Source organism: Pavona decussata, unplaced genomic scaffold, assembly GCF_977016875.1.
Source record: "Pavona decussata unplaced genomic scaffold, jaPavDecu1.1 SCAFFOLD_64, whole genome shotgun sequence".
Lineage (NCBI taxonomy): Eukaryota > Metazoa > Cnidaria > Anthozoa > Scleractinia > Agariciidae > Pavona > Pavona decussata.
The window spans coordinates 1,228,360-1,240,376 of record NW_028145484.1 but is presented as its reverse complement, the minus strand read 5'-3'; the positions used below and the strand labels follow the sequence as shown (position 1 = coordinate 1,240,376).

The following is a 12,017-nucleotide window of genomic DNA, read 5'->3' as shown; positions in this document are numbered from 1 at the left end:
GACAAACTAACGACGCCAAATACAATGAAGGATAGCAAAGCTGTTTAAACGATAAGATTGCAACATCATTGTATCAAGGAAATTAAATAAGAAGTTCGTCTCAAAATTACAGTAAAGGAGGAGAAGGATTGAACATCCAGAATTTAAATGATGACAGATGCGACCCGTAATTAACTCGACGAGCAGACTTACGCTGTTTTTCCAAAGAAACAAAAGCTTTCAACTTTTTCATTGCTTCATAAACAACCACAGCACTAGAGAAAAGAGGATTAATATAAATTCAAGTACTTCAAAGCTTTCTCGGAAGTTAGACACGCTTTTGCATGATTAACAACAGGAACATGACACAACTGATGTCGTTCTTGGAATATATTACTTTGAGTTATAATTTAAGGGTCACTGTCACGGGCTTTTTCCTCTTTGGGGTAAAACCGATATTCGATACTTGACTCAGTGCCTTTGTCCTAAAACAAATATTCTCAGAGCACCGACGAGAAATTATAAAGAGATTTCCGTCCAATGAAGAACAACCCATGCATAATCAAAACATATTTTCCATGCAAGACGCAAGACAAGAAATCGTAAATATTTGCAAATTTATTCAAGCTGTAAGACATTTTCATCTTGGCCATCCGAAAAAAAAAGGTACTTATTAATCTTTCAGTACACTAGCATGGTTATTGTTAACAAAACCGTGACTGCAGCCTTATTTTCCGGTTTTCATTGGATACTAAAGATAGTTTGGCATTGCAACGTTAACAAGTGGCGTAAATAAAAGAGAAAAAGAGGCCATTACCATTCAGCGCGTCGTATCATCAACTTTCCATTCAACTGAACTGAATTGAAGTGTTTGTTAAACGACATTTTTCGTTCTTCAATTCAGGCTTTTGACAGTGTTTTCGTTTACGGCGGACAGTCTGGATTGCATTGATTGCAGTTGTTCCGTATTTGCATTCTAAAGGCCCCTTTATTTACAAATACATTTTTTTTGTCGCACTTTTTACGCGACTTTGTCGCGCTGAAGCTTGCGATGAGAATCCTAGTGGTGATTTCAGCGCGATTTTGGCGCGGTTTGTAGCCGCTATTTCTCAGAATAGTACTTCCAAACTTCATGAAACTTGATGACCATTTCGGAATAGGATAAGACAACCGCAAATCGCACCAAATATTGCAACCGAAACCGCGCCAAAATCGCGCTGAAATCGCCCAATAGTTTTCACTTGAGATTTTTACCGCAAGCGAGAGCGCAACAAGGGGGACAAACAAACGCAACGAAATTTGCCGGTGTATAAATGTCAAATGCTCCATTGAGTTTTTCCGGCTTTGTAAACAAAGTCGTGACACTTAACAGAAAACACTATAACATACCCAAAATAGATATTATAAGTTTTTCACACTAGACTGAAGTATTAATTATTATTTTTTTATTATTTTTTTTTTTTGCCAGACTACATGGAAGTTTCACGTTTCGCATTGGAAGTTTACAACCAACATAGCAAGTGCTCAGTTTGACATATAAAAGCATGAATGGCGTCCGTATAAAATCGTGTTATCCCTTTAAATTATTCCCTTGTTAAAAATAACAACTTCCGCAAAATAACACCAGTTGTCCTGTATCAGATGCTCCCAATTTTAATGATAACGTGAATAAATAAATAAATGAATAAATAATACAGAGATGGAAAGTTTTCAGTAGCATATCCACAGAGTGGCTCTTCATCTACTGTTTCCCGGATGTTGGTTTATGTTGGTTGTTGTGCAGGGAGGACAACAGGAAAATCTAGAGGAAAACCTTATGAGCAGTGACGAGATAAAACAACGAAACCAACCCACATATGGCGTCACCTCCAGGAATCGCACCGAGTGCTCTGACCACTTGCTTCCCTGCTACCCAAAAGTCTTACTTTTACCGCCCAAAAATACAAAAAAAAAAAAACTATCCAGCTTTCGCAAATGTTGCTACACTAGCGCAATGAAACAATTAAAACGTGTCTTTGGGTAAGGATATCCAGGACGGAAATGGGCGGTTGCAACTTACTGCAAAATATTGGCGAACGTTCTCAAGTCCTCATTATTTTCTTGCACGTTCATGGGTCGAACCTCCAGCTCAATCGTAAAACTAGCCTAGGACTAGCACAGGAAAACTCAAGTTAAATTGACGGCAGACTTTGAACAGTTCAAAAAGTTAGTTTGCAAATGACGACTACAAAATGCACCATTACAGTGCAAATGATGGCAAATGAAGGCAAATAAAAGCACTTCAAAAAAAACCCATTATAGTTAACGTAGTACGACTGAAACACAATCATTTTCTTCTCAGAATTTAAAGAGTGAATCGAAGTAAAAGAGAACTTCCTCGAACCCAGACCTTTGGAAAGTACTCACGGACAGATCCGCTTAAGTCGGTGTTCATTGAGTATTTTGTTTTAGGACTTTCTCGTCACTGCCGCCGATCAGATTCGCATTAACTTTCCTTTGTCAAGTTAGGTAAAAAGCAAATAGCCCGTTTTCGCCTTGGAACGTTTCTCAACTTTTCACTCGAGGAAGACGAGCTACTTTCCTCTGCATCCAGCTCTGGAATAGCAGACAACCGAGGTAGTAACACATTTTCCTGGAAATCGTCATTTCCCTCTGTAGATTTACGGCTTTTCTTGGAGCGCCTCGCTTTTTGATCCCGAGCACTTTTTTTGTACAAAGTCAAGATGTTTCTGCCATTAACAGGAGTCAACAGGGACGCGTTTTGAGAAGCTGTTGCTCCTTGAGATTTCTCTCCATCTATGTAGGCGTCTCTCGCTGGTGGTTGGATACAAGCTTTGGGATAAGCCAATTTCTCGTCCTTTGCAATTTCATTACTTCCTTTTGAAACGCTGCTCTCTTTCGTTTCCGGCTCCAGTGGGAGACTAAAGGCTTTGTGAAAAGTTAACTTTTCATCCCCAGCAAATTCCTCACCTGAGTCGGAGCCATTGTCTTCTTTCGTTTCCTCTTGCGGGCGGCCGAAAGCTTTGTGAAAGGTTAACTTTTCATCTTTTGAAAGTTCCATAAATTCCCTGGAATCTCTGCTTTCTTTTCCTTGGCCAAACCAGGACAATGAGTGTTTCTTACTATCAGAACTATATTTATTCTCCTTCCCTTTAGATGGTCTTTCACTCGAGTTGCTTTCATACACTTTACAGCTGTTCTCATCCAATTCCTGGTCCAAGAAGGCAACTCCCTTCGCACTTAAAACACGCATTTTCTCCTTCTCGGATTTCAACAACAGCGACTTCCATCTCGTCTTAGCATCTTCAGCAACGTCTTGTTCTTTTTTGGCGTAAAACCATGCGGCACCCCATCTTCGACACTCGCTCTTCGAGGCAGACTTACACAGTTTGTGGAAGCGTTCGACGTCACTCCCGTCAATGTAAGGAAATCCATTTGATGTGCTTAACTCCTTCGATAGCTTCCTAACCGAACTGCCGTAACTTTTTACCTGTTCTTTGCTTGTCTTTCTTTGAGGACGGCAACTTTTCTCGACGATCGGATCAAAAGCCAACGAGGCAGATGCACCAAATGACTTTTCATTTAATGGTAGCTGCGTGATTTGTTCTCCGAGTGATTCTTTCGAGTTGCGCCTTTCATTAGAGTATGAAAACGAGTTTCGCTGCCGCAGCTGTTTTTCACGCTCAAACCGAAGTCTGTCTCTCTGCAAGTTGTTTAATTCCTTGATCACTTTTCTCTCCTCCTCGGCGTGTTGAAGAAATCTTCGCGCTCTTCTCCTTTCCAAGTCAGCGCTTAGTTTTCGAAATTTCTCCTCTTCCACGCGACTTTTCAAGTCCAGCCACTCCGTTGAATCTCGTTTCTCGCGGGAGTCTCCCGAGCTAAACGCCAACTCGACGATGCTCGGTTCCATTTTTAAAACTGGATTAACACGCGAGGTGATTAAAACGCGCGTGAAACATTAATTGCCCGAAAAGAGCGGCGTTTGAAACAAATAGAGTTTAAACAACCTGTTGGCAGTGGCATTATCTTTAACTACACACCGTTTTTGACAACCTTCCGCTATTAAACTGTACGTGTTTATTTGCTGTTACCACGGAGCAAGCCTTATAAACACATGGAGTTGTGTTTGCATAACTTCGCACGCAAACATCCCTCCCGAGATTTCTAAGCCATTGTTTGTGCAAATCTCTCGAAACAAAAGGGTTCCGACAGTGAAACTAAGTGGAAAAGAAGTGCAAACAATTAATTAGTGTTCAAGTGGGGTCATTAAAGCATACAGAGCCTTTTCCAAACAAAACCCGCGGCGTCCATTACGCCGATTATGATAAAAGTACCCAAGTGCAATACTTCATGTGAAATGGAAATTTCGTTTTGTGTGGTGCAAACGTTTACTTTTGCTAAGTAAACAGGATCACATGAAAATTAGAGCCACCCTGCACAGCATAGTAAAGAGTGAAACAGTACTGGTCAGTGGCTTTAATTTGAATGGTCACACTATAGGATTTCATCCACAAACTCAAACGTTAGAAGTGCTTTGAAGAGCATAATAAACAGCACCACAAGAAAGTACTGCTCAATAGCTTTCATTTGAATGGTCACAGTTTAGGATTTCATCCACAAACTCAAAAGATAGAACCACCTTGTACGGCATAATAAACAGCACTACAGGAAAGTACTGCTCAGTAGCTTTTATTTGAATCGTCACACTTTAGGATTTCATCCACTGACCCAAAAGTTAGTCAACCACCTTAAACAGATTTATAAGCTGATTTTTCAAGCGGCTAGCCTCGTCATAGAGACTCCCAAGAGGGGCTACCTCTCAATACGTTTCTCATTTAAACAGTTTGCAGCGATTTTTAAGGTGGTGTTTAAAACGTTTGACTGAGGCATGAAAAAAACATTGTGTTCATTCTGCACCAAACAGCAGGAAGACTGTAATGGCATCGACTACAATTCTAACGATTCCGAAATGAAAACAAAACAAGTAAAAACAATACGCACCAAAACACCATTCTAAGTATTCTCATTCTAGAATGGGTGTTCGACGTAGAAAGAACGCACTCCTAATTGCGTTTGGAGTCAAGATTGTATGGGACGACGATGAATAAATTAATGGATCTTGGGACGCGTATCTGGCATCCCTCGCAGATTTTGCAGGGGCGGATGACATCATCACCAACTTGGCAAAGGAGAGAGAGTCTGGGATCGAGATCATCGACCGCACTCCCTAATCTTTGATTATTACTTAGTAGCATATTTTGTTATAAAACGTATCCACTGTAATGGTGAACCCCGTCACGTGCGACGTAATGACCTCAGGTTATTTGCAATCAAGAAATGGAGCTTGGCCGTTGTTTTCATACAATAGGTCTGAAAAGAATGTCTGCTAATTACATTCAGAGTTTTCTTGATAGCTTTTCTTAGGTATGTTTGTTTAACGGATTGAAAGGTTAAGTCGTGCTCAAGCCAACCTTTGTCGCAAATCATATCATATTTATTTACTAGCTATCATAGGGAGTCGCATCATTGATTTAACTGACAAAATTGGTTATTTAAAAATAAAACATTTTTCACTGGAGCGGACTTGCATGGCGAAAAAGATATCTTTTAAAGACCAGAAAGGAGAAATTGTTTAGAACAGAGACTAAACAAAAGAATCAAAGCAAGACCATGATGAGATGGACTGTCCCATTGTGCTATTGCAAAACAAAGGCACTATTTGCAAAACAGCCAATGGTTCTTCATGAACAATTAAGGCTTAATCTTCGCCTGTGGATAAGAAGTGCAAATGAGCTTCAATTAGTCAGCACGCTCTAAAGGCTAAAGTTAATTTTTCATATCATGTCGTTTTATCCTCGCGGCTTATTACCAAGGCGTCAAAATTATTCTACGTAAAACAGGGCCGAGCAGATCGATCGCCTTAAAAAGAAAGCTTCCACTGAGTTCCTTTTTGGTAAACGTTAGTTTCTGGTAAATGCAGTTTGAAAAACATATGAGTTGCTAAGTTTTCTTTCCGAAGTTAGCAACCGACAACAACAAAAACATTAAAGGAAGACGCTTAATTTCGACGAGTTATGGCTGGACTTCGTGCGTTTTTTAACCGAAAGTTCAACATTTAATGACAACTTCGAGGACAGGTGATGTCATGAGAAAGAAATATATTGTTTACTCAAGATAGCTGCTTGAAGCATATTTCCTGGAAAATGATGATTTCAGACGGACGCCTACACAGGACAACAGATGCTTTGTTTAATTCACGGAACTACAAGCAACGCAGCGAAAGTGTTACTTTGGGAAACGTTGTTAATCGGTTAAACTCAACAAGTGAAAAGATGGCAGTAGATAAAATGAAAAAAGCAGCGATTTTGGAGTCCTTGCATCATGCGAGCCGACATGAAATTGTCGCTCGAGAAGAAGCAAGAGATTCACGTTTTGATATGAAGTCCATGAGAAAAAGTCTACAAGCAGAATTGAAAAACGACGGGCGCAAGACGTCGTGTTATGAGGAAAGAAGGGATGCTTCAACAAGAAAACACCGTGGACCCGAACGGGCTCGTTCGGCAATGTCTTTGGGAAGGTTATCAAGTGCATCTTCCCGCTCTGGTGTAGTCTTGAGAACATTAGGAACAGAAACAAAGTACAGCGCAAGGGAAACCTCACGAGATACGTGCAAAGACAACACTAGCAATAAGAAGAGTGCGCAGAGTATTTATAGCCGACACATGAGCAATGTGGATAATAACATCAGGGAAACATCAGAACACGATTCCAGCGAAAAACCGGAGAACTCATCAAAACCTTCCATAACCCTTGAAGTCGAATCTCCAGCAACGCAAAGCGACGAAAGTACATCTGATTTTGAAAGTTTCAAAGGAAGCCAGCAAGTGTTTTTAAGCGGTAGCATGAGGGAAAATAGCGCAGAAAGTAAAATGATATATTCCCAAGAAAATATATCGTCCAAAGAAGACCAAGTTCTTAACAGTCTCACTGATCCGCAGTTGAAAGAATCCTTGCAAAATATAATTAGGCGCCGTCGAAGCAGCGTGCGTTTTGTACGGTGCGGTTCTGGATATGGTGTGGTTAATCTCGAAAAACCAATTATTGAAAGGGTAGAAGAAGATCCGGAGAAAAATCATGATCAACAACATTCAGCTGAAAGTAAAAGTGCGCTCGAGGATGCCACGAACAGCGACACGAGCCGAAGTGTAAAATCGGCGACCACTCGGCGGATTTCCGCAGCGAGTCGCCACCGTTCGCCGAGCGTAGCGACTTCAATTTCGGGGAGTTGTATCGGGGAAGCCTCGTCCCAATCTCGAATGCAGCGCACACGAAAACTAGGACGACAAGAACAGAGAGTGTCTGTAACGAGAAGGGTGTCATCTGCGAGGTCTTGTCCAAGCGCTACGTCTCGTAGGAGCTTAAACTCTCCAATCTTAAGAAGGCGAAAACAAGAGGTTGAAACAGGCGAGACAAGAGTGATTCGACCTGCGACCGCGAAGGGTTACGTACCCAACTTAACTAACAGAAAAGTCTCACGCAAGCAGTCCCTTATGTCTTCTCCCGAAATTTTAACGCAAAGGGAACAAGCTAAGAATTTGGCCGAAGTAAAAATGATCCGCGAGTTTCTTCTCATGTACGCAAAAGTCACAACAAAAAGCAAACTCGACCACTCCCATGAGCCTGTTCGCATGATGAGCCAGACGCCTGAGTTGGTTATAAAGAGCGCCATTGGTCAGTTCCTTACGCGCGCTTTTCCTTCCGGAGAATCTCAGGAATGGCATGGACTAAACGCTACCACGCAAAAGGAACGCTATGAGGAGCAACAGCGATCGAAGTTGTTGAGGATAAAGATTTGTATGAAACATTTGGCTGCCGTGGCTTAATGTTATAGAAACGCACAAGTTGTAATAGTACAGTGAATTTAAATTCAATTTTCGTTTCAAATCTCGTGTTTGCGTCTCGATTTCCCCTTTGGTCTCTCCATCCAGTCCAAGCCCAAATCCCCACTCTCGCCCTAAATTGCCAGATAACCATGTTCTTAAAATACACTCACTGAAAATTTGTACTGTATTGAGCTTGGTCTCTCATTAATCATTTCAAGAGCCATTTATTTACAAAAATATTTGGTATTTTATAGGGATTTGTTTATATCATTAGTATCATCATCATCATCATCATCATTATCCTCATCACTACTACTACTATTATTATTATTATTATTATTATCATTATCATTATCATTATCATTATCATTATTACTATTATTATTATTATTATATTATTATTATTATTATCATCATCATCATCATCATCATCATCATCATCATCATCATCATCATCATTATTATTATTATTATTATTATTATTATTATTATTATTAGGACAACTCAGCTATTAAAAAATTGCTGAAAATCCTGTTCCTGTGGGAAGCGTAATTGATAAGACAGGATATCCTAAAATACTTGAAAATTAGTTTGCAAAGAGAAAACTGCCTTTTTGATAACAAAAATATGGAGAGTAGTTAAACTACTTGAAACAAATTTTAGCCACAAAATAACACTTGTCTGACTTCTATGTCTGAAATTTCTTTACGTTTTTGGCACTTCTCCGGCATTTACCATAGTTCATTTCAAAGATTTTAACCTCTGAAAATCCCACATTAAAGACAAAATAATAATTTTCAACTAAAGCAAAAATCAACTTAAATGAAACACTTTAAGAAGCAATATTTATCAAAGGCAATTCTTCCTTTCTTTATCATCACACGGGATGCTTTTCACATAGCTGATTCCTTGCGGTATGCATAGCACATATCACGAATATAAAATTTAATAAATGACCCAGCAAGATGCTGTGTCCCTTTGTATCAGCGATTGGAACATCTGACCAATGCATAAAAGGTCATGAGTTCAATGCTCGTCAGGATGGCTCAGATATTTTTTCTTTGTCCCAAATTAAGCCGTCACACCAGTTTGAATACTTAGCAAAACCATCCTTTCTTACTTCAGGATTGAGCATAAAATGAACCATCTTTCTCATGTTATTTCCTCTAACTGTGACTTGTTATCAACATGATCAGAAATAAAATACAAACAGCGGTGATAAACATAATAAACTTGCGCATTTTGTATGACTTGACGATTGGTATGCTAGTCAACATACACTTTACAGAAGTGACCATTAAAAAAGCTAATTAACAATGCATCAGCTTCTCACTGCTGATGTTGACATTAAAAGCTGGCTTAAGTTCTTGAATAAACAAAGTTTCCTTGATTTTACAGTGATAATCACTTTTGCCTGATGCTAAAATATCAAAATGGTCCCACTTGATATTGTGTCCAGAGGTTTTGACATTGTCAGCAAATTATGGCTAATGTACTGTCATTTTTAGCGAGGGCCTTGAAGTGTTCTGTATTCCTGTCATGGAGTCGTCACTTTGTTTTAAAAATCATTTCAGTTCCAGCAACTGGCTTTGTAAATGATTCTAGACAGGAAAACGGAACACTTCAAGGCCCTCACTAAAAATGACAGCGCGTCAGCCATTGCTGACCATGTCAAAACCAAAATCTTGCTTCCAGACCCCCTTTTCACTATATTTATATATATAGTTTTTAAAAAAATTTAAATGGTCAATTTTAAAAATGTATGTTGACTAGCATGCGAAACGTCAAGTTATTTACAATTTACCAGTGTGTCAGATTCAAATCAGAGAGTTAGATGCCACAAGTGTGTTAAGGTATTAACAAGCAATAAATAATGTACTTACCCATTATGATTGTCAATCCACCATTTCTCCATAATAAACCTTCATAAGTCTGCATAATGTTGATGAACATCCTGTATATAGCTAGGGCTTGGACCATTCATGTACCACACTAGGATCACTTCCCTCCAAGCTCGCAGAAATGTTCACTAATAAAAACTGGTTAGACGTGTCATCCTATTTTCAAAAACAGGTACCTACAACGAAAGTAATTAAGGGTTAAAAATATTTTGTTATAATCAGACATTAAGGTATCAGCCACCCTTCAGGACCGTCCGCGCGCGGATCGCTGTAGCGTTAGTTGTTTTTATAAAAACCCCTATAAACCATATATTTTTTAAAAGCTTAATAATTCCAGATTATGGATTTGAACTAACAAAAACTATTTACTTAAATGTGTTTCGAAATTGGAACGCTTTGTGTAAAAGTACACGTCTCTATAAATCATGTTCCACTCCCGCCGGAAATAAACGGAAGAAAACAATTAACACCGCATTCGCTTCTCAACACGTTCCACTAAAAAACCGTGTCTCAGATTTTTGATAAGTGCGTTTGTTTCTCTTTTATTAGCAAATGAAGTTGGGGGAGGCAATAAGTCAACACTCCCTGCGGAAAAAAGGCTCTAGCTTTAAAATCAAAAGGAGTATTAAAATTCGCAGACACGGTTTTGTAGAAGAGATATATGGCATCACTCTGGCCAAATTTGAGCCAAATTGATTGAAAGGCTGCCGACTTGGAGTTCAAAACGTACGAGTCGATCGGCAAAATTTGCGTTCGGAGATAAAATAGAAAATACATTTTTGGCGGCATCCTACCTGGAATGAGATTATAACACCTAAATGTTTATTCTGATTGATATCAGAGAGGGCTCAATTTTCTCTAACAATAGGACTTTGACAGGTAACATGCAACTGGAACAAACTTTCGCGGCAAGCAGCGGGAAATAACTATTTTGCTTCCAGTCAGTTCAATTACACTGCGTGTGGACAAAAGACAAAATTTTTGTTGAGGTTAGTGAATGTACATGCATAGTTATCGTTTAATTTAAAAACAGCAATACGCTTTTCATGTAACAATAAAAATATATTGTGTTTATTTCTTGAAAGGTTGGCTAAGTTGGTAAAGATGCCGAAAACCAGTGCGAAATCAACACGAACGAAAGCGAAGCCGCCGAATGTCCACCACCGATTGCTCGAAGGTCAAGAACTGAGGCCCGGTTTATTTCAAACGCTCTGTTCTTCTCGGAAGAATTAAAAACAGAATTTGTCTTGTGCGACGGACAGCTTTCATTCTCGCACTGGATTCTCCAGGTAGAACCAAGTCCATGCTTAGTCGCCACATTTTCCACGACTTGGACACTTCCCTGGCAAAATCGACAAGATACAGACTCGTGCCGTTTCTGAAGGAGAATTTCACTCGATACGATAGCTCGACCGCTTATTGTTTTCCACGTTCCATCAGCAGATGGGGTCGATGAGCTTAATTGGCTTTCTTCTTCTGGTTCTTCAAGCTAAATTTTGGAGCGGCTTGCACTCTCAGCAACTGTAGCATTTTCGCTTTTCTGAATATCCAACTCTTCCAGCCACTTCTCTTGCCGATGAAATGAGCCTTTGTCGCTCTCTGCCAATTTTGCAGCCCATTCTTTGTCAAACTCGTTCTTCGATTTCTTTTTCGCTCTCGGTTTCGATGAGGAAAACGGACACGATCTTTTCTTTTTTTTGCGGCATTTTCACCGAAACAAACGCTAAATATCGAGGTAAAGGCTATAAACAACACGAAGACAATTCGCACGTGTTGTGTCGTTCGAAGCACGCACTCGGTATCACGTTACTAGTTGAATGACAGATCTTGTTAACGATCAATTAAGATAATTAACGACAAAAAATCTTTTACCCCCGATATCTTTCGACAGAAATAACATTTTCTTCTGATTTTTTTTTTAAAAGAAAGCTCTCAAGCATATCTATTTGAAAACGTTGAAACCTCAAATATGGCAGCGATCCGCGCGCGGACGGTCCTGAAGGGTGGCTGATACCTTAATATAAATCTGCTTCAGATTGGTTTAATTTAGCCTAGACCACAAAATCAAATCGGTTAGAACAGGGCTACACCAAGCTTGTCAGTAATGATTACTACATCATAATATCATCCAGTTCTCGAAAGCTTTCAGAGTAACAATGTCACCATATTCTGACCCCTTAAACCTTGAAAATACTTGTTCGAATCAACACGGAATCGAACGACAGTGAAATTGAACTGGTGTGCTTTTCATCTT

The 12,017-nt window shown here is 39.5% G+C and overlaps 3 protein-coding genes and 1 long non-coding RNA gene across 5 annotated transcripts in view; 2 read left to right on the top strand and 2 right to left on the bottom strand.

Annotated features, from left to right (window-relative positions):
* LOC146478318 (microfibril-associated glycoprotein 4-like) overlaps positions 1–12,017 on the top strand; it is a 193,619-nt gene that overhangs the window by 64,460 nt on the left and 117,142 nt on the right. The window lies entirely within an intron of this gene.
* LOC146478325 (uncharacterized) overlaps positions 1–12,017 on the bottom strand; it is a 120,050-nt gene that overhangs the window by 107,827 nt on the left and 206 nt on the right. For both annotated transcript variants that reach the window (XR_014865103.1, XR_014865104.1), the window contains exon 2: positions 9,742–9,939. This is a non-coding gene — a long non-coding RNA (uncharacterized LOC146478325). The remainder of the gene's footprint in view (positions 1–9,741; positions 9,940–12,017) is intronic.
* Positions 1,457–4,104, bottom strand: LOC146478327 (uncharacterized). Its single transcript, XM_085111864.1, has 2 exons — positions 2,260–4,104; positions 1,457–2,203 (listed from the first exon to the last, which is right to left on the bottom strand). Exon 1 carries the CDS (start codon positions 3,887–3,889, stop codon positions 2,465–2,467), a length of 1,425 nt encoding a protein of 474 aa, XP_084967990.1. The 5' UTR covers positions 3,890–4,104; the 3' UTR covers positions 1,457–2,203; positions 2,260–2,464.
* LOC146478326 (uncharacterized) lies at positions 6,183–7,910 on the top strand. Its single transcript, XM_085111715.1, has one exon. The coding sequence runs from the start codon at positions 6,183–6,185 to the stop codon at positions 7,860–7,862; it is 1,680 nt and encodes a 559-aa protein (XP_084967841.1). The 3' UTR covers positions 7,863–7,910.

Excerpts from the sequence above, each read along its gene's own strand:
- LOC146478327 (XM_085111864.1), bottom strand. The coding sequence starts at position 3,889 with ATGGAACCGAGCATCGTCGAGTTGGCGTTTAGCTCGGGAGACTCCCGC.
- LOC146478326 (XM_085111715.1), top strand. The coding sequence starts at position 6,183 with ATGATGATTTCAGACGGACGCCTACACAGGACAACAGATGCTTTGTTT.